At 39.5% G+C, this 27,389-nt stretch overlaps 1 protein-coding gene across 2 annotated transcripts in view; it reads right to left on the reverse strand.

Annotated features, from left to right (window-relative positions):
* Positions 1-21,401: 21,401 nt before the first annotated feature.
* The window catches only part of SMCHD1 (structural maintenance of chromosomes flexible hinge domain containing 1), a 72,458-nt gene continuing 66,470 nt past the window's right edge, over positions 21,402-27,389 (reverse strand). For both annotated transcript variants that reach the window (XM_015277952.4, XM_015277951.4), the window contains exons 44-48: positions 26,650-26,720; positions 25,372-25,543; positions 23,306-23,464; positions 22,586-22,703; positions 21,402-21,821 (exon numbers count right to left, since the gene is read on the reverse strand). In XM_015277952.4, coding sequence (XP_015133438.2) covers positions 21,713-21,821; positions 22,586-22,703; positions 23,306-23,464; positions 25,372-25,543; positions 26,650-26,720 — 629 coding nt within the window. In that variant the 3' untranslated portion in view covers positions 21,402-21,712. The remainder of the gene's footprint in view (positions 21,822-22,585; positions 22,704-23,305; positions 23,465-25,371; positions 25,544-26,649; positions 26,721-27,389) is intronic.

The following is a 27,389-nucleotide window of genomic DNA, read 5'->3' on the forward strand; positions in this document are numbered from 1 at the left end:
CAGGTTTTGCCTTGAATAAGCAGAAATAAGCTGAATAAACTCATCCAACGATGCATCTTCTGCTCCGGCTGCTTCAGAAGAGATGGCAAGAGCTCAAAGAGCAAGCAGAAAAGCAGTAACTTCCCAAGGGTCTTTTTTTCCTCACGTGCCCAGTTTTATTAAGCTCAGAATGCCATAAGAGCCGACAAAGTCTAAAGACTTTTTGAAACTCATTGATCTTTCGGTGTCAGGGAGCTCTTGTCTATAAGACAGATGCTGCCCTTCATCCTGCAGCGAGCGTCACCACACCAGTAAGACATCTTCTGAACTAACCTGTATGGGTAAAAAAATAACATACATTTAAACACTACTTCAGAAATTCTCTTTTTAGACAAGTGACGCCTACTAAGCCATCACTTAAGATAAATTATTTGCTGAGCAGGGAGTGATGGCTATTGGAATTCACTTGCATTTCAGTCCGCTCCAGGCACCCTGACTGGGCCGCGTGCCCTTTTCAGGCAGCTAGTGGCAGATTCCCCAGCCCTGCAGACCACAACGAGGCCCTCTGTCCTCACTGGATCCTGTTTTTTTTTTTTTTTTTCTGAAGTGATCCTTCCAACATTGCCCTGTGAGGTTTAGAGGCAGAGCCCATCTCTGTGCAGGAGGCCTGGTGCCATCATTGGGCTGCGCCAGTGATGGCAGCTCCTATCTTGCTGCAGGCCGTGTTTGTACAGTGTTACCTTCAGCAGCAGCAGGAGCCTGATGGCTTCGGCCTCGGTCACTCAGACAGCCATTGAGACTATGCAGTCAGCAATTGTTTGTTTTGCATTTTTGTTGAACCTAAGGCCAGCTCCCCATCCCAAGCTCCAGCAGCAGCAGGGTCTGTAGGACTACGTGAAGGGTGGAGAGCAGGGACTCAGGAGCCCCTTAAGCTTTCATAACATCTTTAACAATGAGTAAAGTATTTAAAGCCACCGTGATTGGACTCAGCACAGCTGAATAAAGCTGCGAGGCTGGGGAATGACAGGCTGCTCCCGCCCAGGAGATGGAAGGGAAGGAGGGAGCAGTACTTGGGTGGAGAGTCAGGAGGCTGGGCAGCTACCATGAGGCCCATGGGAGACCTGGGAGTGATGACGGCTGCTGCAGAGTGTGATCGGTCCCAACCCAGTCCTTGTGCTCCAGAGCCTCCCTTGGCTACAGCCAAGCCTTGACTTTCTAGGTCTCGCACGCAGAGCAGACAGCAGGGCTGGGCCCTTTCTTCTGCTCTAGGCTGTGCCCTGCTTTGAGCTGTAGGCTGGGCTGTCAACTCAGGCCTACCCCAACAGGCAGCTTTCGTCTGCTGGCCGTAGTCAGCCTTATCCAGCATCTTCTGTTGCCCTCATTACTTCACTTGCTCACCCTTCAACTCTGACAGGAAAATAAGCTTTAAAGACAGGGGTAAAAATTATGCTTTCAGACTGCTTTTTAGACATTGTTTCATTGGGAACCTACAGTAGCACTTTCTGCCCACAGCCCCAAAGAGAAACACAGTGAATCACACAGATGCACAGTATCATTTCACCAGTAGTAAACAGTGATGGGGCAATCTGAGAGTATTGCAGTCATTTCAATCCAACCTGTTTCACCTGAAAAAAAAGTCATCCTTCTGCCCTCTTTGAAGAGGGCAACACCTCACCGTGTAAGAAATCATACCTCAGGCAACTATTATGTAATTTACCATTCTACTGTTTGCATTTGCAACAGCGTGACACTCAGGCATCATTATTTGTGCTGGCAGAAATTATTTGGAGTTTCTCCAGTCTGAAGAAAGCAAAGCTACAATTCAGTCCCTAAAAAGTAAGTAAAACAGTTCTTTCTTCCTTTTCCCCCTCATCCAGTCAAGGAACTCCTGAAGTTGGTCCTTTTCCAAAAGTGATGATCAGCGTGCAGGAGCTATACATCATCCCACAAAGGGATTAAATAATGAAAGACTGAGGTCATGGCCATCTTGAGAATGACTGCACAGCACAAAAATTAACAGACTAATTTAACCAAAATGAGCATGAAACAAAAGTGTGTTGCCATACACAAAGCACAGAGCTTTTATCTTGGTGAAGGAAGACGATGCCGATAGGACCTGATTTGCCATGAGGGTTCCTTTCTGACATGCAAATTGAATAATCATAGAATCATGGAATCATAGAATCATTAAGGTTGGAAAGACCACTAAGTTTATCTAGTCCTACCATGGACCCATCAGCACCATGCCCACTAACCCATGTCCATCAGAGCCACATCTACACGGCTCTTAACACCTCCAGGGACGATGACTCCACTGCTTGATTGATTAAAGAATCGGTGTTAAACGGGATGCTATTAGAACAGAAAACCCTTGTAGCCTTCCCTCCCCTCTTGGTTGTGGCAAGTAATGAGCCAAGAGTTGCCAGTGACTTTAGGATTCTGTCCTCAGAAAAATATTTGTTTACTCAAGAACTGTGCAAGTACATCTCTCTCCTGTTTTCTGGTAGAGAGGAGTTGTCCCTTTGCTGTCTGGATCAATTACTTTGTAAATATTGTGAAAGAGGACTTGGATAGTGCTTGCTGCCTTTACTTTGCCATTACTGTAAAAGGATATATGAGACTCAGTCCTTCCACTGCAAAGCATGGTGTGTCTTTGAATTTGTTGAATTTAAAATAAACCACAACAGTGAAGAACGAAACCTTGCAGCAACATTCATCGCCCCTCACTGACACTAGAGCCCTGTGGGAGCCAAGGCTGAGAGTGAAGTTTTATGGTGGCTTGATAAGGCAGAGGATGACTTGTGCTGAAAAGTATTGAGCTGAATAGAAATGGATGAATTGGGGCAGATGTTTGGAATTGACCTCAGCTCCTATGATATTCACACTGGACCTATGATATCAGCGCATTCAACAATATCCAGAAGAAAAATTTGGCTTTGACTGGAGAAATTTCAGCTCAGGTGCACAACAAACACGTGCTTCAAGCTCTGCTAATGGCCGCATTTTTTCTATGGGTGTAACAAGTTTTATTTCAGAGTGTAAGTATTAAGGTTAATATTGCTCTCAAGGAAACTGCAGTGCTCAGACTTTATTTTGCTGTGCTACGTCCTCTCATCTCTGAAATTCACAGAAATCCCACGGCAGACGGTTCTTACAGTACATGGAAAGCATCCTGCACTCCTCCCTCCAAATGGAGCGTGTCATCTGCAAGTGCACAGAGAAGGCTTCGGTGACCAGAGGGGTCAGCAGCACGGGCCGCTGGAACACAGAGATCACAGGTGTGAGTCCTTTTGCATTATTTTGAAATACATCTCCCTTTGCAGAGCTGTGTGGCTGTGTTTTCAGCACCAGGATCAACTGCGCTTTGATGCTTCGCAACAGGATGATGTTGGGAAAACAACGAGGGCCACGTGCAAGCGCCTGCCAAAGAGAGGAAAGTGCACAGAGTGGGAGGGCAGGACAAACAGCAAAAACATTACCAGAGTATTTACTGCAGAGCTCCCAAAGAGAAATGTGCCTTTAATAGCACGGTGCCTGCTCTCCCTGTTGCTACAGATTAATCCTAACATCAACGTTTATAATTCAAATCCAGGGCTGGTGTCCTTCTGTTTATCTCAGATTGTGAGGTGCTTTTGTTCACTGTGATACCTTTAAAAACATTATTCCCTGCTGCAAGATTCAGGCTTCATTGTTTTCTAGGTGTAGAATCATAGAATCACCAAGGTTGGAAAAGACCCACAGGATCACCCAGTCCAACCATCCACCCATCACCAGTACTTCTCACTAAACCATGTCCCTCAACACAACGTCCAAATGTTCCTTGAACACCTCCAGGGTCGGTGACTCCACCACCTCTCTGGGCAGCCCATTCCAGTGCCTGACCACCCTTTCAAAGAAGTAGTAAGAGAAGTAGAAGTAGTATAGTCATCTCTGAAATCACACACACACATCTCTACCTCTTAATGTTTAATGAAAATTAATGCCAAAATGAAAAGCAAATGACAGATGTTAATTAAATGACTATTTGTAGAGATGTTAAGCTAAAAAAAAAAATCAAGCCCTACTCAGGGTGAACAAATAAAGAGAAAGAACAGAAGATATTGGTTTACTTTTTACTGGAGAGCCACCTTGGAGGGCCATAACAGTTCTGCAGCTACGAAGATGTCAATTCACTGAAAAGTCCTGAAGCAGAACTCTTCTGTGCACTCCTGCAGCTGTGAAGCATGCAGAGGAACAGCCCAAGCCACCCTGGCCAGTGCTTATGCCACATCTCAAGTGCCGTGTTTCCTTCCCTGGGCTCTGGTGAAGTCGTGTTGTATGGGCTTCATGGAACAGGCTGGGGGATGTCACAGCACACAAGTGGGCAACCTGGCAATTCCATCTCTTCTTCCTTTGAGTTATTTCCTTTTGGGGTAAAAAAAAAAAAAAAAAGAAGAAGAAGTTTGTGCCAGGTTTACTTGTTTAGACAGAAAAACAAATCAGTGATTTACAAACACAGCACAAACACTGCCCAGTTGTGGCATGCATTAAGTGTTTGTATTATAACTGCTGCTGTGGTCATAGTTATGGTTTTGTCTAAAGAATGAGATAAACAACTGCTGGTCCCTGGGAACAGCTATCTGAGCAGACCCTAGGCACACTGTTACAGTCTGCTTAAGGCTTGTACTAAATATACATAACTACTAAATACGAGCAGACATAGTGACTAAGATCTACAATGCTTCCACAGAAAAGATAAATGCTCTCCCGTATGCTCAGCATACAGTGTGAGAGGGCTGAAGCCATTGTTGCCATTGGTTTCCTACCACAGCAAGGCTGGAGCAGATGCAGAGTAGGCAGTAGAGCAGAAAATGACAATCATAAGGAAATATTTTAATGTTCCACAAGATCTTTTAGTGAAGAGCCCTCTGAGTGGCTAACATGTGCAAAGGTGGAAGAAGTCAAAGACTACTGGAAAGAAGATCAGAGGAGATCAGCATTTCTTGGCAGATGACGGTAGGAGAATAGAGCAGATACAGGAAAGAGATTTCTTTTCCCTTTGTATTTGCTTACTTTTGATTTAATGAAATTGCCGCGTGACTTCGATGAAAACAACGCACAGTGCTTTTTGGTTCTTTCCATGCTTTTGGGTTCTTTCCATGGCTACGGCCACTCCAACCTGCAAGTACAAAGGGGAGAGTTGGTTCCTACAAAGCTACTCCTGCTGCCTGCACACAGACCCTTCAAAAACCCTACAAATAACTGAAACATACTTAAAGACAGAGTCCAAAACAGCATGCACTGTTCACTCTAGCTGTAAAGAGTTTCTTCCAGTCTTGTTTTCCATGAAATCAATCATCATCGTGTTTGGCTACAGATAAACATATTACTCTGGTTTGCGTATCTCACCTCTGATGGTAGTGCAATATTTCACAATAAAGAAGCTCTTTCTGAAAACAAGAGGCAGAAAACCTAAAGTTGTAATTCCCAAAGTCCTCCTTGCTTTCATGGAGAAAAGAATTCCAAGCCTAGTAATTATCCAATTAAAAAAAAATAAAGACTGATAGTTTTAAGGAGGCACTCTATGTTTCTTCTGATTCTTATCTCTTCTTTTTTTCTTTTTTCCCATTCAAAATGAAATTTAACTCCTTTTGAACTTGCACACTGTAAAGATGATTTAAGGTTATAAAGGAACTTTGAGTTTCAAAATGATCTAACCAAACACAAAAATGCCAGGGATATTTTAAGTAAGACCTCATTAGGTAAAGACCATGGCTGCAAATACTTGATGACTCTCTGTAGTCACACTGTGTTTTTAAAAGAGGATTTATATAGGCTAACTCATTTTTCTGATTCAGCCATTTGGACACTGAGCAATTTTCTTCAGCTTCTCTAGTTTCTCCCAGCTTTTCCCCAGCATGGTACAACATGCTGGCCATGTCCTGTGACATTTCATTGAGGCTACAGCAAAAAGCAAAATCAAGGAAAGAACAAACCGAAAAAGTTATTTTTTCTTCTGCCTTATCTAGTCATGTATTTTCCCTACATGCTGATGGTATGTGGCTGCCCTTAATCTCAAAAGCTACTGTTCAAACTGTACGCGGACAGCTTCTGGTGAACAGAACGGCAGTTCCAGACCTCCAGTGCCTGCAGCCAGTGACACTGCTCACAACAAATGCAAAACTATGGAGAGGAGAATCCCTCTTAGGGATCACCCTCATCATCCTTTCCTAAGGCAATTGTCTTCTGAGTCGCTCACCCTGCTCAGTCCCTGTAGGTGCTCTCTTATGGGATGACAGCAGCAACCTCCTACAAATACAGAATGAGGCTATCACACTTTGATGTGCAAACAGACCTACAAAATGAGCACAACTTCCACTACAATAATAAGGCTACTACAACCCAATTCATAAAAATAAACACACAGCTTCTACTCAAAGAAGTTTACAGTCAGATCAGCCTCAGGCAGCAAATATACTGCCTGTTTGTCAACACATCTGCAGGCTCCAGTACTGCACTGAAGTGACATCCTGTTTTAATGTCACATGAAGTGCAAATGAAAGCACCTGATGATTTTTTGCAGTCTGTGATTCTCTTGTTATCATTTGCGAGTTTCAGAGGAAATGGCAGTTCAAAAAATGAGAGAGGATAAAAAAAAAAAGGAAAAAGGAAAGAAGGAGATGCAGTAAAATGTGAGAGGCTGCACAACAGAGTAACTTGGGATAAGACAGAGAAAGGTACTGGAGATAAGAAGGTGTGGAAAAAGGAGGTGTCAAGTGCAGCAGTGTCAGAATGGGCAGGGACTTGCTCTGTTCATAGCTCAAACGCTGTGAAATGTTATTCTCACGTTTGTCTTAGTGTATTGTACTTCCTTCCCAGTGTCATTTTCTATTGGTTTGGGCTGAGAGAAAAGAGGAACACTTTTCTCTCAGCCCTCTGCCTGCTGGCAAGGGGCTGGCTGCCAGTGTTGCGCTGTTGAATCCTAAATACCTTCTGAAGGGATGTGTACTTGCAGAGACAAATATATTGAGAAGCATATTAAACTGGGAGAAAAAAAAAAGGGAGGGGAAAGTTTTCTCTTATTTAGTTCACAGTTTACAAAAAAAAGAAAATGTTTATTCAAGAGATTATTCTATAAATTATTCTTAAAATACGTTTCTCATTGTGTCAAAGTTACGTGCCTAATTGTGTGTTAATCAGACCTATTTGTATTTAATTTCTCAAGACTGCAATTACATAAGCTAATGATAGCAGTGCTCTGTTTTGATCATTAAGGTCTCCAAGTCAGCCAAGGGCAACATCCTTAAGCAAGTAATTACTTCATTCCCACCAATTTTGATGGGAGTTAAAAAGCCTACATCTCCACAGGAATTAGAGATAAAGTACCCAGGATTTGTTTCAATCAAATCTCTGGTAGATAACATCACTGGCTGCATTCATTTTGTCTGCGGGTATTGTGTGCCTCACCGCCACTCTGTGTCGAAGCTCTTGGAATTTGTCTTATTTGAGGGATGATATTCCTCAAATACATCCTAGTAGTTGGCCTCAGAGAATCTTGTGGTGGTGAGATCCAGTAAGTCATTAATTTTTCTCCCCACTGATGGAGATGTTCCCTCAACTTGGCTAGTTCTTGCTTTGTTCAAGTGTGGCAGCCAAGGGCACCAACTCATACTGCCATCCCAGTGGGAGAGCAGTCATGACTCAAGTTCTTTGGGCATGGTGGTGATGGGCTGACAGTTGGATTTGATGATCTCGAAGGTCTCTGCCAACCTTTATGATTCTATGATTCTTGCTATTCTTCTGTGCAGGCATGGTAGATTGAAGCAGAGCCATGTCTTGGTCAGCAAAGCACACTGAGAACCGGGATATATGGAAGTATTTTCCCACAGACGACAGCCATGCTGATGGCTTCTTTCCAGTGAGAAGTGGGTAGGTAGGCTTAAATACATGTCTCCTAACAAGCCATGTAGGTAATTAATTAGAAGTAGTGGAAGGTGAAGAATACATAAATATATGCTTAAAATGCCTCATCTCTAACCACTGAGGTTTCAGTTCTGCATCTTAATATCCTTTAGCTAAGTAAGCATTTATTAACATTGATAAAGGAATGTATTTTAGAACATCTCAGACTTCAGTAGAATCTGTGAGTTATCTGAGAGACGAGTGCAGCTTAGTTTTGAATTTCACTTTTCTCAACTGAAATCAAAAACTCTGGGTGACATCAATTCCTTTGGAGGCTTTCGTACATATCTTATGCTGATATCCCTGATGAGTGCTCTTGATCAGCCATTGGCTTATATCTGTCTTTTACAGTTTAAAGGAAATATCCATGGCCAAAAGAGGGTGTATATTTTCTACCACTTTGGAAGAGCAATGGCTACAAGAATGATGGTTGATGGACAGTAAGTTAAAAATTGTGAACGCTGCTGGTGGGTGTCCCCTGTGGCAGATGAAAACTGATAGGTAAGTGACTGTAACACTTTAACTGAACAAGACTAAATGCAGTAGTGGTGAAATGCACTCATGGTTTTAGAATTTACTTGAAAAAAAACATGAGATATGAATCATTTATGTATAGAAGGATGCATTCAAGGATGAACTCGGTCACGGACTCAACTCAGGGCATCTGGTATTATTTACAACATTCAATTTTAGGAATACAGAATTTCAGGCCTGAAGAGTGCTATTTATTTATTTACTATTGGTTACTTTTAAAATGTAACCCAAGCTTTAGGATGAACTCTTTCAGGGATTGTTAGTACTCTCTATGCCTTTGGTGTTAGGCTTTCCTTTTCGTTCCCTTCAGCACTTTACAGAACGTGGTGGGGTCATTACTGCTGTAGGATGAGGAATGACCAAGGAAGGATTGTACCAAGACATGATCTCTTCAGTAAGCTTTGCCACTTCAGCTACGCTAACAGTGTTGAAGCCAGAAAAAAATCTGTAGATACAGATGTGGGTAACGTGCATAAACCTGTGTAGCCTCTTTCAGTTTGGGAAGGGGTTAGGTGAAATTCTCTGTGTTCCAGTACAACGGAACCTCTGCTGAGTACTGCAGTTTTTCTGAGGTTGGGATGGAGAATGAAGTGGGAAGGAAGCAGAGTGGGTACGTAGTTTTGATCTTTTCATTCACATTCTGTAGCTCTTTTTCAAAGAAATTAAAAGTTTACACTTGTCACTGCCACTTAAAAATGCATAGGCTATCGTCTTTCTCTTCACATTTAAGTGCAAAGCTATAGGACAATCTCTGCTGTGAGATACTGCCTCACTTCATGTCAATCTGCACATTCATTCTGAACAGCTTTCTGATGTTACCACCAGTAGAACACTTGTAGGCAACATTAATTAATAAACAACACCATCTCATTCCTGTCATCTCCTTGTCATTTGTCATTAACAATTACTAATAAAGAAATAGTATTGCAGAGGCTGTAGTTATAGAAATATTTTTAAACTGTACTCAGGGAGAATAAATTGAAGCATATGTGAGGATATTTCCTTATCAGAGGTCAAGGAATTCACTGTGAATAATTACACTGTAGTTTTACTGCAAAGAGTACACTGCAGATTAGGAGATTACAGGGATGGTTATCTTTTACATAAGAAGACATCTGTATCTACAGCCTATCAAGTAAGGCACATTTCTAGAAACACCAATTATGAACAGTTGAAAATGTTTAGAGTAGTTTTAGATAATTTGCAAAAGCCGTTTCACTGACTGCGTCCTCAGACTGCCAAACCTTCGCTGCCTCTTGGATGAGCTGTTCTTTCTGCTCTGAAAAAGTGGGAATGCTCCCAAGGCCTCTATTCCTAGAGAGGTCTGGTCAGTTCGACAAACTTAATAAGTTACAACAGTGAAATCCTGAGAGGAGGAAGGTCTTATCATTGTTAGATTATGGGATGCGTTTTGTTATATCAATCTTCCATTAAAAAAAATGAGGCAGAAAAATAGTTCTCGCAGCTACTGTTCTTCATTTGTCTTTACATTTTTTGTTTTTAGTACTACAGAATCTCATGCATTTTGCTTTTTCATTCAAGCTCCAGTTCCTGGAATTCCAGCATGATTTGAGCACTTCAGATTGTGTTGCAACAAAGTTAGTTCTGGCATTCCCTTGCAGAGAGTGATTTGAAAACCTGACTCACAACCATCCTACAGACGCAGAAACAAAAAAGCAAGTACTAAGAATTATATATGTTTAAAATCCCCTAACTTTTAAGCCAGCCTCCCAATTCATTTTATGGCTAGGGCTTTGCAGTAGCAATGTCTTTATCCAACTGCCTCTGACCTTGAGCAGTCCTCTTGAGTTGCTGTTCCAGAGTTGGCAATGCAGATTGTTTTAAAGAAGTATTTCCTATGTGGCATACTAAAAGGCAGCAAAGATTTTTACTTCTCTAACCAGTCATGGAATCACAGTTCTTCATTCTGCTGTCTTACAGTTCAGCCTTCTTTTACAATTGGTTTATCCTGTTTTTGTTGTGCCAGCTTTCTCTAGTAAACATTGTTTATTAGGTCAAGTTATTGATCTGAAACTTACAGAATAATGCTTACTGTGACGCAGAATAAAAGACACTTTCCCTTCTTTTCTATCAGTTCAGTTTGTGGTGACTGGTCATTGATATTTCAACATCCCCCTTAATCTACAGACAGCACTTTTTGCCTGAGTCATTTCTTGGTGACTTGCTAAACTTTCCTGAGACATAATGAGTGTTCAGACTTCATAATTGCTTCCAGGCTTTAGTGAGTGAAAGCGTCAGGAGCTCAGCTTAAAACTCAAGCCTAGATTCTCTGCAGGGTAGTTTCTTTTCTAGGTAGTAGCAAAAAAAAAAAAAAAAAAAGAAAAGAAAAGAAAAGCTTTTTTTTTTTTTAAAAAAAAAAATGACACAAGCCCCCATTGCCAAACATTGCAACATAGGTTGGACACACATCCAGGGGTGGGAACAAAACAATCCTTTTCTACAGACTGTCTCTAGGGCCTGGTCCTGTTTTGCAATTGGCAAGAAAAGAACTGTTATAAAAGATATTACGCTGACAACCAATTCAACTGCTGTTAAGGACAGGGTTATCTTGGGCCTTTTAGAGGCTATAGGAACCACAGCTTTAGCTTTCAGTCTCTGTGCAAAGCACACACTGTCTGTGAAAATGGACAAGAGCAATATGTATAAAGTTGCTTGGTGTGTGTGCAGCTGGCATTGTAACTGAGGTTGTTAGTAAGGCAGTTTATCCATTTGTTGTCCTAGATCATGAGCAAACTCATAGGGAGGGTTTGAGAAAAGCAGATAGTTGCTATGAAGCTATGCAGAACACCAACAAAATAAACAACCAACCACTTTTTTTTTACTTGCTTTTCTTACTAGACAGTGTATTTGACCGTACAATACAGGGAATAAGGTGACACAAAAAGTGCACACTAGCATTCACAAACATTTGTTGGTAGATCCAGACAGCCATTTCAGATGGGAAATCTTAACTCTGGCCTCCCATTCTTATGCTTTCAACTCTTAGCATCTGATATGGCAGCATGTTCTTGCTGCTGGAGAAAATAAAGACTTTTGGAACATTCAGAATTGTGCACTGAGAGATGAATGATAGCTTCTATGCCTGGCCAAGACGTTTATCCAATGTGGTAGAGGTCCAAACTGATGAAAAAATAAGACCCATCCTGCACTTCTCTCCAGCAATTAGTAGAGCCTTGGTTCTTTTCTAATATTTTAAATTAAGAAAAAGGGAGAAAGACCATTAGGTTTTAAAACCCTTACTTTGAATGTAGATTACTAACAAGCAGTTAAGCCATCCAAAGCAGCCAGATTTTGTGGCTGCAGCCACAGTCTGCATGTCATCACACTCATATTAACAAATGGGTACTCACTTACAGAGCCAGCTTATTGTTCTCTTCGGATGGAAATCCAATGGGTTGATTTTCAGAAGTACAGAATAACCAGCAACTCCCACTTGAGCCCACTGCATTACTACCTACAGGAATGAATCTTATTTAATCATCTTTACTTTCCAACCTGGTTGGAAAGAACATCCAGATTTCTAAACTGAAGTTTGGAAAAAGGGAAAAAAGAGTGAAGTGACATCCAGCACTTCATCTTCAAAGCCTTTCTGACCCTTTGGTAGAGATAATCTCATAGTTCTTTTTCATCGTAAAGACTCTGGTTTTCCTGTTACCTTTTGATGAACAATTTACACTGACCATTCACAAAGCTCTTTCTCAACCTTTACTAAATAAACATATATACAGAGAAACAGAGGCAATTATGCAGATAAAAATTCTAGATATTATGGATTCTGAGATGTTATTGTTTGTTTTTCACCTAAGTGAATGTTAACTAGACTTGAATACTGCTGAATCTCTCTCTCTCTCTCTCTCTCTCTCTCTCTCTCTCTGTGTAGTTGCTATGTCAAAGTATTCCAAGACCAGTAATGGGCATTGCCTAAAACCTGAGGAATGTTCTCACAAGTTTCCTTCTCTTCCAGGAATCTGGAGCACTGTGTAAACGAGGGAAGAGAGATGTACCATTAGTGCAGCGTGCACATGAGATGCAGCAAGTAGGCTCCAAAAACTGAGTATACTGACTTACCTAAAAGTGAGAGCTCTGATTTTGGAATGTTTTGGAACATTCTGAAAGCTGAGGACAACATAATGAAGTAACAATTAATAAACTTGTGGTCTCCCAAGTTTTAAGTGTATTGCAAATGTTTCAAAAAAGATCACTTTAGTGCAGAACACTGAACTTTCTGCTTTGCCAACCCAGAAAAAGAGCAGAGATTTCTTTCTAGTTCTTACCCCCCAGGCAGATGCTGAATTTTTTCATTACTATTTTTTTGTATGCAATCTCTGCAGATGCAGGAGTGCTTTCCAACAAAGGAATGGCTTACATTTCAAGTAGCACTGTGGAAAATGTTCCACGTAGCTCCTTCACACACTGCATCGATGTGTCAGCACGTCTTTGTGAGGATCTGGAATAGTCTTGGCAACAAAGCTAACCAGCACACTCTTTGATCCCAAATTCCTTTATTTCGATAATGTTATCATGCATTTGACATGGGACCACTGTTACTCACTCCTATAAAGGAAACTTTCAGAAGAGAAACTGAGTAACACTTACTCATGAGAAATCCATTTTGAAATTACAAGCTGGACTCTAAAAAAAACCCTCATAAATCTCCTTTGTTTTATGGCTATGCTAGTTTTCTTATGGCAAGAGGATCTAAAACATGAAAAAAATCAGACAGACTGCTTGAAAGTGTGGTCCTGCTATTGAGAAGATCTGTCTGAAAGGAAAAAAATGGTAAGAGAAAAGACCATTTGGTTCTGTATCATGAAGCATGAATGAGCTTTGAATTTCCTTAGTTGTGTCCCTAGTGCAAAAGCTGGAATACAAACAAATCTGAATAAATCATGCTGATTCCAGCTAATTCCAATTGCCAGCACTCTAACAAAAGCATCCATGTTCTGCTCTTTCTCTGAACCTGGCAGAGACCCCTCCAGACCCTCTGAGAATGCAGAAAGAGTTCAAAAGTTCACTCACTGTTTGCACTTCAACATGTTTTGCTCAAGTAATGTTTCCAGTCCTTCTTTATATCATGTCACCTATACTGCCATTCAAAGATAAGAGTACACAGAGCAACTTCAGAAAAAAAAGTTGATTTAAAGTGTATCTCTGGATTTAGGAATCAGTGTATTGATATTTAAAAAGCAACTCTTCTCCAGAATACCCGACATTTTCTATGTAAAGTACATGAAATACATCATATATACACCACATATGTATGATATATATGTATATATATATACATACACACGGTTCTCTTTTTCCAAGCCCATTTTCTAGAATTTATTTTCTAGAATTCATTTTCTAGAATTTACTGCTTACACTTCTGAAATATAAATATAGAAATGACTCAGACTTGTGTGGCCTAGGACACACGTTCCCACACTGTGATTCACAGAAGAGTAGTTCAGTAACTGAGGCTCTGGATCTGAGAGTCACACACAAGGAAAGTCAAAGGAGAATATGAAATTTTAAAAAAGAGTCCTTCCCTTTAAAAAAAAAAATGGCTACTTGTACCAGCAAACCTTGTTTAAAATCAATTCTGTCCCTGTGACCTTTTGGAGACCCATGGAACTCATGTGATCACAAATGGCAGCAAAAGTTGTCCATAAAGCATATGGTATTTAGCATAAATGATTAATTAGAAAATCTACTGTATAGAGTAGGTTTTTTTGAAATGTATAATCACTGGAATCCTGAGTCTGAGCCTGTCTGTAAACATGGAAACAGAACCAGGCCATTAGGAGTCTTACCACAGTAATTCTGTGTAGTATCAATAGATGTGTCCATCTCTCGTTCAGTTTTCACATTATTTCTTGCATACTTGCCTGGGATTTTATTGTCAGCAACTCCAGCAGTCTCTGCTTATCTGCTTGTCTTCCCTGTGCTTTCATCATCTAATTCTAGGAAACTCCTACCACAGAGGTGAGTCTCTTGAGAATACTTGAAGTCACCTGTCAGTAGCCTCCGTGGCAAGTCAACTTGTAGCCCCGGGCAGCTTAGATTTTGGAAGCATCCAGCAACAAACAGAGGCCTAAAAATGTCAAATTGCCTTTTGGGAGATGTGAAACTTCAGATTCAAATTTCATAGTCATAAGTAGCTGATTCCTTAAGCCATCACTTTGTGATGTGATCATCACAGCTGATTCCTTAAGCCATCACTGCTGACACAGCTTCTCCTGTCCCTGGTACACATGCTCCCATTCAGAGTTCCCTGAGAGCTCTTGCTTACACCTGGGGACATGTGGAACATAGAATTTGTTAGAGGAGGCTCTGAGAGCGTCACAAGCTTATGTCCAAACGCACAGGTGATATTTAAGTGGAAAAAGCAAGCATTCTTTTGGCTTTGTTTTGTGTCAGACAAGAACGTGCCCCTCTTCAGCACTCCTGTTGGCCTCAAAGCATTTGCAGAGTAGGAGGACAAGAATGGTCATAGCTCATACAGACTGGATGCTCTCGTGCAGACTCCTAGGCTGGCTCAGTTCTGCAGGGAGATTAAATACTCCTCCAGAGTCCAATGGGATAAGTCAAAGTCTTGTTCTGACCACCCACCTTCAGAGAGACTTTTTTCTTCCAAGTTTTGCATGACAATAAACTGCCTCTGGCGTCTGGAGGCTCTCCACTCAGAATGTAATTACAAACTTCAAAATGGCGATTAAAATGCCAATAAAGGAAATGATTACGTGCAAGCTTCCACATGTCTGTATATCAGCAAACTGCAACGGCAACACACGATTGCTCAGTAACTGATTTATCCCATTCCCATTTTTACCACAGTCTTACAGCAGCTGGGCTCAGCCAGCCTTGCTGCTCACCTTCAGGTTAATTCAGGGGTGGACGGTGGTGGATTACCAAAGCTAAGAAAGTTGCTATGCTAAAGACAGCTCTCTGTAGTTGGTTTATCTGTCAAAGCTACCATTTGCCACGGAAGCAGGGTCATTTCAGCATATGAGGCTTCTTGCATGTGTACCAGTCTTGAGCATGCTTCCATTTCAGCAGCTGCACTTTTGTTTTCCTCACTGAACAAGCTCTGTTATGTATTGCTACAACTCTCTTGACTGCTCTTTTGATTGCTCCTGCCAAAAGTCCCCAACATTACAAGGACTTCTAACCATCCCTTCTCACTTTTCACAGGACACTGCACTAGAATCGCCCCAGGACTCTGTTAAAGAAAAGCAGCTCTTGAGCAACTTGCAGAATAGCTTCTTCCATTGTTTCTGAAGAATTCTTTTCACTGCATTCCTCAGGCTGTCATGAATTTTCGCCTTGCATAACCAGCTCTTCCAGCCTGAGCAGAGCTGAACCTGCAATCCATGTCTTCCAACAGAGAAGTCACTAAGTTGGGTGGCTGTTTACACCACACACAATGTGCTAAAAGATCCTCAGAGTTAAGAAGACAGGTTCTTTTAAGTAAGGCGGGGTAGGAATGTACCAGTCCACCTTGCCTATGATGTGTCTTTAATTACATACTAATTTTATGATATTGCTGTTTCATTTCTCTAACATATCTTGAATCCAATCATAAGAAAACAATACAAACAAGAGGTATACATAGGAGGAAACACTTGTTTTCACCAGCCTCCCTTCAGCTGTTTACTGGAGAAAGCTAAGGTTTACAGCTTTGGGGATCATTTTAATTAAACTACCAGCAGCTTTTGATTCAATAACCCTTTTACTCAGCAATTTTTAAACATAGCAAGTTCTTGTAAAAAATGCTGAATGAGAAGTTAATTGGTTCCCCATTCTTCCAAACATGTAAGTAAACTGGGTGGGGGAAATAGTCTTTTTCCTGCAATAGAATTTAGGCTTCAGTGCGACCATTTGTAGATTTCCTGCATGATGTGTTTTAGTTGGTTTGACAGTTACAGAATGATGGATAAAGGAGTGAATGGTAGAAAGTAGAGCCTGCTAAGTCTCCTTCAAGCTACAAGAACATAGCATTCCTTTACTAAATAGTTAACATTACATAGTCCAGGCAAACATTCTTAGATTATATTACTGGATGTAAGAAAGGAAAAAGAACCCAAAACTTTACATAATTTGTTCTTGCGTATAAAGATACATCTGTTAAGAGAGTGTCCATGGGAGAGCCACAAAGACGGAGGAGGGTTCATGGGGCATTAAGTATGAAGAGCAGCTGAGGTCTCTGGGTTCGCTCAGCGCAGAGCAAAGAAGCTGAGGGAAGGCCTGATGGCGGCTGCAGCTCCTCACAGGGAGCGGAGGGGCAGCGCTGAGCTCTGCTCTGTGTGACAGCGACAGGGCCCGAGGGAACGGCATGGAGCTGTGTCAGGGGAGGGGCAGCTGGGAGTTAGGGACAGGTGGTGCACCAGAGGGTGGTGGGCATGGAACGGGCTGCCCAGGGCAGTGGGCACGGCCCCAAGAGCCAGAGTACAAGGAGTGTTTGGACAGCACTCTCAGACATAGGGGTTGGATTTTGGGTGGTCTGTGTGAAGCCAGGAGTTGGACTGAGTGATCTTTGTGGGTCCCTTCCAACTCAATCCAAATCCCCAGTGAGTGGGATTTCTTTAGAGCTCTCATAAACTCGGCGCTATAAAAACTGGTGAGAACTGTGGGAACCCAACACATCCAGTAAAAATTATGGAACTAATTTATTTGCAAACCAAAGGTGTTTATTGTTTGCCGGTAATATCTGAACATTTGTCTCAGTTTTATATATATGTTGGTTTAAAATAAAATTGCTTTTAATGAGTGTATGTGCACACATGTATACATCAGTTTCATTTGTTCAAATGGAGCCTGCTGTCCCTTGGGAATATTTCAGTGTAAAGAAGACAGGCTACATGGAGACAAATAGAGTGGCTGTGCAGTTAAAGTACATCTAGTACAGCTCCATTGCAATTCTGTATGCATTTTCATAACTGCAGTGGGTGTGGAAGAGCCTGTTCACAGAAATATGTAACAACAAAGTAACTATAAGTATATATATATATATACACACACACGCATATATATGCACATACACATGTATATGCTTTATATGAGACAGAAATAATCGCTGTTTGCTGCAGCCTGGGGAAATGACCTGGTGTGACAGGAATGTCAAAATCATGGGAAACACCCACTGCAGGAATAGGCAGAAAGGGAGGCTAATGGTTACCTCATGCTGAGAGATACCACTACTGTTCCCATCAGCAACGTGTTTGTGATTCCTAGAGGATAAGCAAACAGACTTTTAAAAAAGAAAGCACTAGAACTAACTTGGGCTTCTATACTGGACTGCATTGTAGCAGGTGAAGATGGACCAACTGCAGGTCTGTTCAGTGCTGGTTGCCTTGGTGAAAGCAATTATACTTGCTGTGCTAATGACATGCAATCTTGCCCAGCCTTTTCTTCCTAAATATTGAAAAATATTTATTATATACATATATGTATATAACAATTGATGCACAAGCAGTTGGTCACCATCCCATGATGGGATAGGCTCGTGATGAGCTCACCATCAGGAAGCACTTCTTTACAGAAAGGGTGGTTAAGCACTGGAATAGGCTCCCCAGGGAGGTGGGTGAGTCACCATCCCTGGATGTGTTTAAGAACCGTTTGGATGTGGTGCTCAGGGACATGATTTAGCGGAGGGTTGTTAGTTAGAGTAATATGGTTAGGTTGAAGTTGGACTTGATAATCTTTAAGGTCTTTTCCAACCTGAGCAATTCTATGACTCTATGATCCCCCAGTGCCCAGCTAGCCCGAGCAGCAGAAGAAAGATGAACTCCCATACTCTTCAAAACTTCTGCTTGATGTCATATGGCATGGAATATCCCATTGGCCAGTTGAAGTCAGTTGTCCTAATTCTGTTCCCTCCTCATTCCTCGGGCCCTTTGCTGCCAAAGGCCTTGGCTCTGTACAACACTGCTTAGCAGCAACTATAAACATTGGTGCGTTATCAACATTGTTCTTCTCCTAGAACCATAACATAGCATTGTACCAGACACTGAAGAAATTCATTCTGTCCCAGATGAAACTAAGACAGGGAGAAGAGTTATCTGGGAGAAAATGTTGATGCACAAAGGCAAACATGTTTTAATGACAGTTCCTTGCCAATGCTTTATTAAATGTCCACAAAATGACACCACCACCACCTCAAACAAATACTGTGATTATATACAGTATAAGTACTATAATAATAACGCTTTTATTAAGGAAGCCTGTTCTACGGGCTAGGAAAAGAGATGAAAAAATACCTTGAGAAACAATGCTCTTTTGCTGCTATCACATGGTAAAAAAGTAAGTAAAAGGTAAGTACACTTGAGGAGTCTACCTATAAAAAAGAATTGTTAGGATAAACAACAAAAAGAAAAGATGGAGAGTTTGAAACTAACTGACTCCTGGGACAGTACAGAATTTACCTAACAATCAATATCCAAGGAGTCTGAAGAGACATTTGGAATAGGTGCGTTTTTCATCCAGGCTACAAATGCAGCTATAGCATAGTGTCTCTCTGTGGTTCCCTGCCTTCCTTTTGCTTCCCTGGGCACCATCCTGGTGCCAATATGCTGAATATTAGGATACTCTCCTGATTGTGAGGGTGGTCAAGCACTGAAACAGGCTTCCTACAGAGGTGGTTGATGCCCCATGCCTGTCAGTGTTCAAGGGTCATTTGGATAATGCCCTCAATAACATACTTTAACTTTTGGTTAGCCCTGAAGTTGTCAGGTAGTTGGACTTGATGATCTTTAAGTACATTCCAGCAGCATTATTCTGCTTTGTTCTACTCTAATCTTTCCTCCTCCACCACTGCTCGAAGTTTCTCGATCCCCCCCGTCTTTGAGCAGCAGGCCAAGGCCCATCCCCACCCCATGGCTGCTTCTGAGGTGAATCAGAAACCACTTCCTTGTTCCCATGAGCTGGCCCAGGCCTCAGCAAGAACCACTTCCTCTTGTTTCTTGCACAGCTCTCCCTCAGTCCCTGGTGAAATCAGAGAACACAGCACACATACTGTAGCTTTACAGAGCAAAGAATGAGTAAGGAAAAAACTGACACTTACCTTCAGAGCTTGAAGGCTCTTTCAGGACCAGATGAATGGTCCTAAACAGCGATTCAAAAGCAGAAACTTCCGCCGTAATTAATCTTCAATCATTCTGATGAAAAATACTGAAGATTCCACTGGTGAAATTCCCCGAAATCTTTGATGACCGTTGCACAACTCTGGAAACCATTCTTAATTTCCTGTTTGCTTCTTCCAGAAGGGAGATGCTTCACTTAACAGCAGTTCATATACTGACCACTGAAGTCCAGAGATAAATTTCAAAAGTAAGCACTTCTGTGAGAGCAGGCATTTAATCTAATAAACTTCAAGATCATCCAGAGGTTGAGGTGAGGTGGATGTCAGGAAGAAAATAAATGCATTTACAAGAAGTACTAAGTACTTGTAGTTAATGAATACGGTGTGGCAGGACAGCATTCTCCGTTACAGCTGCCTGGTTCAACTCTTTTAGAGTTGAAAAACAGGAAAACAACTGTGCCTTGGCTGATGTTACATGCTATATTCAAGTATATATATTTTCCTTGAAAATAGTACAATTTGATGTCTAAATAATTTAGATTATCACTGAGGTTTTGGAGAACCCCTCCTAACCTAGTATGTGTTGCATACGTAAATTGGAGAAGTTTAACTAGAAACGTCATAAAGATGTGCACCAGGGACCAGCAGTATGGGACTTACAGCAGGATGGCACTATGTATTTTTAAGTTTGAAGACCCTTTTCAGAAAACTTATATACAAAGTGCTTGTTGCTGAGTAAACACAAATAAGTACATTTTATATTGAGCAGAAATGCATTATTTGAAGCTGATGTGAACCAAGACCTCCTTGATGACCTCTCCTGGTGTATTTATTTACATAGCTTATACTAAGTTTAACTTTCTACTCTTAACCTAACTTTTCCACCCAGTGAAGCTTATTTTCAGCTGCTCAACCAGATCCTGACTGAAATTTTTATCTTTGAATCATGTCTGGTTCTTTTTTACTGGATACACTGATAACATCCTCGCAATGCACTTAGAAGACTACACTTTACTTTTGATTCTCCCCCTCACTTTCTTGTGGTCTCAATTACCTCATTACCTCAATTACCAATATTTTCTCTAGTATTTTAAGACTATTTTTTAAACCTCAAAAGAATTTAATTTGCTTTAGGCGCTTAAAGAAGCCAACAAAATCTACTGATATATATTTTAAAACTAGAGAAATCCTTACAAAATAAAATTCTGTTCAGGTATCTACTGTTTCCTCATGATTATTCTACCTCCTGTCTTAGTCTCTATTTCCAGCTCTTAAAATACATACACAGACTCATCATTTTTCTTTTTCCCTTTGTGATATCGCTATTTTCTACTGAAATCCTTAAGTCCCATTTACACTTTTGGTGTCATGGACCAATTTTTATCTGCTTAGCAGTAAGGCTGTTCTGTGAGTGTTGCTGTAATAGAGATGTTAAGAGGTTAGCACTGGGACAATAATACATCTCAACTGCACCCATGAAATGTAATCCCTTGCCACTCTCCCTGTCCATAGAACAGCTTCCTAGTAAAGCTGTTAAGCTTTTCATACTCACAAGTTATTACTTTCTTTCTCCATTAAGGAGAAATTTGTGAGGGAGATACAAATTTCTGTGTCAACATCTTGGACATCACCTTAAATAATGGCTTTTTGTTAATTATCTTGAAAACTACAAATGGCTGTAGTTAGATTTCATTATACTGAATCTCCAACCCTCTCTTGTTAATTGATGTTACAATCCCTTGACAGTTCATCAATCAAAGAAGAGCAGCCCTGAAAGTTCTCTTCCCCAAGACACAGCCTGTCTTTCTAAACGAAAAGTTTCAGTATGCTGACTCAGTTATTGCAATCAATTACATCATCAGAGTTTTGTATTGCAGCAATTTTATTGAAAAGTTTGAATTTTTTTCATAAATAAAAAACGATATATCTTAATTTTTTTTTCCCCACACATGAACATAAGAACTCTGAAAGCTTTTGGAAATGAAAATTAACTATACAAAAATTAGGCTAGCAATGTTAAATACTTAAATTTTTCTTACTACTAACTGAAATACATTTATATCTTTTATCAGTATAAAAATCTTCATAGCAATGGGTAATACGACAAGAATATTTCCTTTAACTGCACTTATTCACATTTTCAATATATAGATGTTTCCAGCAAGAGTCATCAGTCTATGCCTTTCTCTTTCGTGCAGTTCCATTAAGTTCTGAAGGTGGTATTTGCAGTGGTTGCTGCTGCAGCAGCTGCTTCTTAGCAGCAGAGGCAACCCATTCTTCTGAGCTAGAAAAACAACAAAACAAACATCACAGCACAGTACTTTGTAAACCAAGACCTTCAATTTTATATGTACTTTTGCTACAACTGAATGCAAATACACAGAGCACCATAAATATTACAAACCTCGTTTTTATGCAAAGCTTCTTATTCTCATCATCATTTTGAAAAAATTATCAATAGCATCACGTTAAGCATTAGATAATTCAAATACATAAGAACTTAAGTCCTGCATGAAAAAGCAATGCATATATATGATACATAATATTGTGAAAACTCATACTGAGATTTACAGAACACAACTGAGTAAGATTTAAACAATCTCAAAAATACAACTGAAATTTAGTAAAGAAGAGATATTACATATTTCACCTTTTTTTTTTCTTCCCCCCCTCATACAAATGTTCATCAACCACAGAGACAATGCAGAATTAGATACACAGAGATAACTGTGTTAAAACCACCATCTTATTTTGGACCGTTAGCTAAAGAAAGCTACATAAGAATGACTTTCTCTGCTCATCTGCCCAGTACAGACCAAGCCATCTTGAATGTTTCTAGAGATTAAGAGCTGAAAATACTGGAAATATGTGAATGCATAAAGATGCCAGTCATTCACTTTATAAAGGGAAACAGAATTAAAATTAGTAAGCTGATGTTTAAAATAACCTTAAACAACAGCAGAAGCCTTAAAGGAAAAAAAAAATCTTCGAAAGTCAGACATGTCAACTCTACTGTGGAAAAACAATGACTATATTTGAAATACTTACCTATACAATTTTTTTACAGTTTCTTTTCGCATTCTTTTGGGAGGGATGGGAGTGTCAGGCATATCAAGGATTGCAGGCTGAAGTAACGATTCAGAGACTTTATCTGAGGGAGTCATACCTATTAAGAAATTGCAGGTAAGAACAAATTAAAAAAAAACCAAAAAAAACCCCACATTTTGCTTAAATTACAGTTGCTACAGAGTATATGATGACTTCTGAAGTATATTTTGAAGATGCATAGTTTATTTGATAATGACATAAAAAAATATTTGTAACTACAAAATACTATCTGCAGAATTAGGGGTGTTTCTTTTTATAGTACAGTGTTTTGGTTGTCTCCTTAGCAAAAGCAATTCAGCTCTTTGCCTACACAGTCATATCAAAAAGAATTTCAGTGTTCTCTACAACTGGGCAAGTTAGGTGTACAGTTATATAATCTCAGTGAGATCATGGTCTGATGTTCACAAGACACTAACCGATCACACTGTATGAATACTTCACAGGGCAGCGCTCATCTAGGCACTATCCACATCATACTACGCAGTTTTTACATCCTTTAACAAAAATTAAATACCTCTAAGCCCTTAAGTAACTTTAAGAATTTTCTTTCATAGCTTGTACTTGCTAGTTTACAAGCGTAGAATACATCTGGATGTAGTTAACAGTTCTCCTCCTTTACCACAACAATTGGTGCTAACAAAATCTAATACAGCAACATACCCAATTTGTGTTCTATAAGCTTGAGGCTTCTCTCTTGTTCGGCAAGCTCCTGTTTTTTCTGTAGGATTTCTGGAGTGTTAAGTGATCTCAAATGTAAATCGAGGTCTTTATTCACATCATCAAGTTTTACAACTGCTGCACGGTATTGCTGAAGAAGATCTAATTGAAGAACAAAATATTAAAACACAAAACAGTAAATACACAGTTATTTAGTGTACGACCTGTACGAGAACAGAAGATTCACAAGAAAACAAAAGCACTATTTAAAACCCCACCCAAAATCACAATGGATCAGTTGTTTTTAAAAATGACTGTAAAGAGATATTGGAAAAAAATCACATGCAGTATTCTGTTGTTTGTTTTTTTAATTCTAAGCAGTTATTTAGATCAGAATAAAGTACCAGGAAACTGAACATTTTTGTGGCAAACACTTCTTTACACAGGCTGTTACTTGCTTGTTCCTCACCGAACTCTCTACCTTCAGTGCCATTAAGTATGCTTGTAGTATGCTTTGTTTTGTGTGTTACAGAGCTGAAGCTTCTGTTACTGCCTTGAATTCTAGTCCACCTTGTGGAACAAGAGAAAATTTACTGAGTTTCATTTTGTCACACTTATGGGGACATTTAAAAAAGGCAACAGAAGTACAGTAAAACAGGGTTTATTTTGCTGACAAACTATGTTACTCTTGTTAAAGTAAGAGGCTAATAATTTTTCTTTGTCCAAGCATCGAATAAATATGTCGAGAAATAGAAAGGGTTCAAGCATGTTAGGCCAAGCACACTTGTTTTATTTTGCTGTATGAGGAAGCTTGCTTAACCAACAAAGCTTAACTGAACGCTAGATTATCTGACAAAAAAAATCAATTTTAATTCGCATTTGCTAATAGAATTTGACAGCTGAAAACATGTTCATAAAAAAATATAAAATGTACTAAATCCGGCATATTTTAATTTGTACCTCAAATGCTTACTATGTTATTCCCAGATGCAATATGTTGCAGAGCGGGGTTGGTCTCTTCTCACTGGTAACACGATGAGGGGAAATGGCCTCAAGTTGTGCCAGGGTACGTTTAGGTTGGATATCAAGAAAAACTTCTTTTCAGAAAGGGTTGTTAAGCACTGGAATAGGCTCCCCAGGGAGGTGGGTGAGTCACCATCCCTGGATGTGTTTAAAAACCGTTTGGATGTGGTGCTCAGGGACATGATTTAGTGGAGGGTTGTTAGAGTTAGGGTACTATGGTTAGGTTGTGGTTGGACTCAATGATGTTTAAGGTCTTTTCCAACCTAAGTGATTCTATGAGTCTAGGATCCTACATTTTTACTGAAAGGCCTACGGAAGACCTTTCCAGTTTTTTTTTAATCACTGAAATGGTCAATGTTGTTCATTCAATATAAGACAAATCCAGTAAGTACACGTTCTCCCTCTCTTTCCCCCAATCCACCTTAACTATATTGCACATTTTGTTACAGAAAAACTTCATATCCTTCATTTTGAAAATTAAATACTTAATAACAACCATAACTTGTGAATAAGTCTTTTCATTGTTTTGTAAGTCAGTCAGTCAGGTTTTATATGTCAAAAGCAACTGTCTTTTAACCTCATCTGTAACATTTATTCAGAAAAGAACAATCTAAGCATGTAACAAATCATAAGTGATCCTTTAGGAAACACAGTGCATATTCTTGTTAGGGAAATAATGTAGATGATATTGTATATGAGTGACAGAAACAGTAATTTCTCTTCATAGAGATTACTTGCACAGTAAGAAATTCTACATTCACGTATAGCATTTGTGGAAGAGAAAGACTTGAAACCTCTGTTTTCAAGGATGCTGGAATTCAATGTTCTGAAGCTTCTCATGCCTGCTGTTTGAATGTTTACCAGTATTTCAACTCTTCCATTAAAGGAATGAATAAAATGAGAGAATGTATCATGTTTTTTTTTTTTAATCAGGACATGTAAAGGAAAATTAACAAATAGGACATTTTACAGGTCATATTTTTAAAGTAACTTTATGCTAATTTGAAGGTTTCCTTTTTACGTTACATAAAAGAATATTAACTCACCTATCTGTCCAGTGAAAGCAGAGTATAGTTTTGGCACGGGTGCTCCAAATACCATTCCTCTGAGTTTGTCCATTGGAGGAGCTTTGTTCTGAAGGCCTCCAAATTTTCCATTGCTGCGAATCCTGTCTCCTTCCCTAGTCAGCAATGTAGGGCAGTGTGTAATTTTTACAACCTACATAGGTACAAAAAGTGGTATTAAAAATCAGTAACTTCATTGAAAATTAAGTTTTCAGAAATGCTGTTGTGAAGCTAAGCATCTTTCAACTACAAAGTTGCAAATTCTTTAATAACAGCATTATATGAAATTGTCTTTCTTGTCTTATGCTTTTAAGTAATGCACAAGATTCAAAGCATCTGAAATCTAAGGGATTTATTTCATGTAGTGTGTTCAGCACAACTTCCACAAAGTTTGTAGAATTTACTTGCAGTAGGTAAAACTCCTTTTCCAGACAGACCCAGATGATCAGTCCCCTAACACTGATTAGCATCTACATCTGACTCCCCTGTCTCTCCTATTTGACTTTGCAGTTAAAAAGATGTTTTTTTCATAAAAGAATCACATAGAGTATTCTCAGCTAAGAAGAGTTAGATGTGTTTTCTGATAACAAGGAGATGTATAACACATGGTGAAAACTGAAATACTCCTAAGTCAGTCAGTTGTTTATTACTATGGCTATTACCATACTCTGGAGATGCTGTTCGGAAACATTTAAGACATTCTTTGTTCCCAGGTTATCAGTTAGCAATAGCCAGTAAAAAGGGAATCACAGAACAGAAGAGCTGATTTGGCCCATGGTACAAGACTTCCTCAGAGACTCTTGTCTTTAGTTTGTTCAATTAAACTTCAGTAAACTGGGTCAGAAAAAGGTCTAATAGGTTTCACATGAAGTTCTTAGACTTTTTAGTGTATGTGAAATTCCATGATGTGCCTCACACTCTTGTTTTATAACATACATGGGAACTAGGGAAATTACTCAAGCACTTGCGTTTAATACTAACAGCAAAACTACAAATGTTGGCCTCTAATAATATGCTTCCAAGCTTCATGTCAACATTCACATAATGGAATTTCTTTAATGGATATAATTTTGTCAGTGCCAATAATAAGGCTTCTATTCTCTGCTGGACAACATAATACACTTACGAATAATAAGCACACTGTTTTAAGTGATGCAGCACTAAACTTAGCAATTAACTACTCAACAGATGCAATATATTAAATATGTAGCCAGTAATGTATTTGTTTTTAAAAACATACCAAGAATAACTGAAACATACCTCTTTTCTGTAATGGTTTGCAGCATCCAAGTTATCTATGATGATAGTATCACCCAAAAGCATCCCAAACACTGGAAAACAATTAAAAAAAACCCCAAACCTGAAATTTCTTGGCAACAAAATAACCACGTTTTGAAGAAATAATTCTGGGGTGTCACTGTTGTAGCTTTCCAGATATGTGAAAGGAAAAAGGTGCATATATTATCTTTTTCAATTAAATTTTGTTCTGGGGTGATATGAATTATGCAACCTTCTGTTCTGAGTAGAGAACTCATTAAAATTTAGTATGTTTCATTGCCTTATGGCATAACTAACTGTATTTCCCACTGTAGTACTCCCTTGGTATCTAATATTTACATTTCCAAAGATGTATATAAAACCAATGCCAAGCTTTTGGAAATTACGTAAATTACATTTTGAGTCCTCTTTGAATGGTGCTCTTGGTTTCTTCATATATTTCTTAGTATTCAATGGATTATCAAAGAAAAAACATTAACAGATCGATCCAACTGATCTTAAGATCATCTCCTAACAAAAGACCGTTCTATACAAATTTTAACTTCAGTAGCCTTGATTAAGATGTGTCAAGCTATGTGTTCCTACATTTCTCCTGAAAAGTAGCGGCTTGTGTGCTAAAAGAGAACACAAAGAAGAATTTATAATTAAAGTCACTGACAGTATCTAACTCTCTGGGAATCAACTGGACCAACTTTTTTTAAATGTATTTTTGTTAACAATAG

The sequence above is a fragment of the Gallus gallus genome, chromosome 2, assembly GCF_016699485.2.
Source record: "Gallus gallus isolate bGalGal1 chromosome 2, bGalGal1.mat.broiler.GRCg7b, whole genome shotgun sequence".
Taxonomy (NCBI): Eukaryota; Metazoa; Chordata; class Aves; order Galliformes; family Phasianidae; genus Gallus; species Gallus gallus.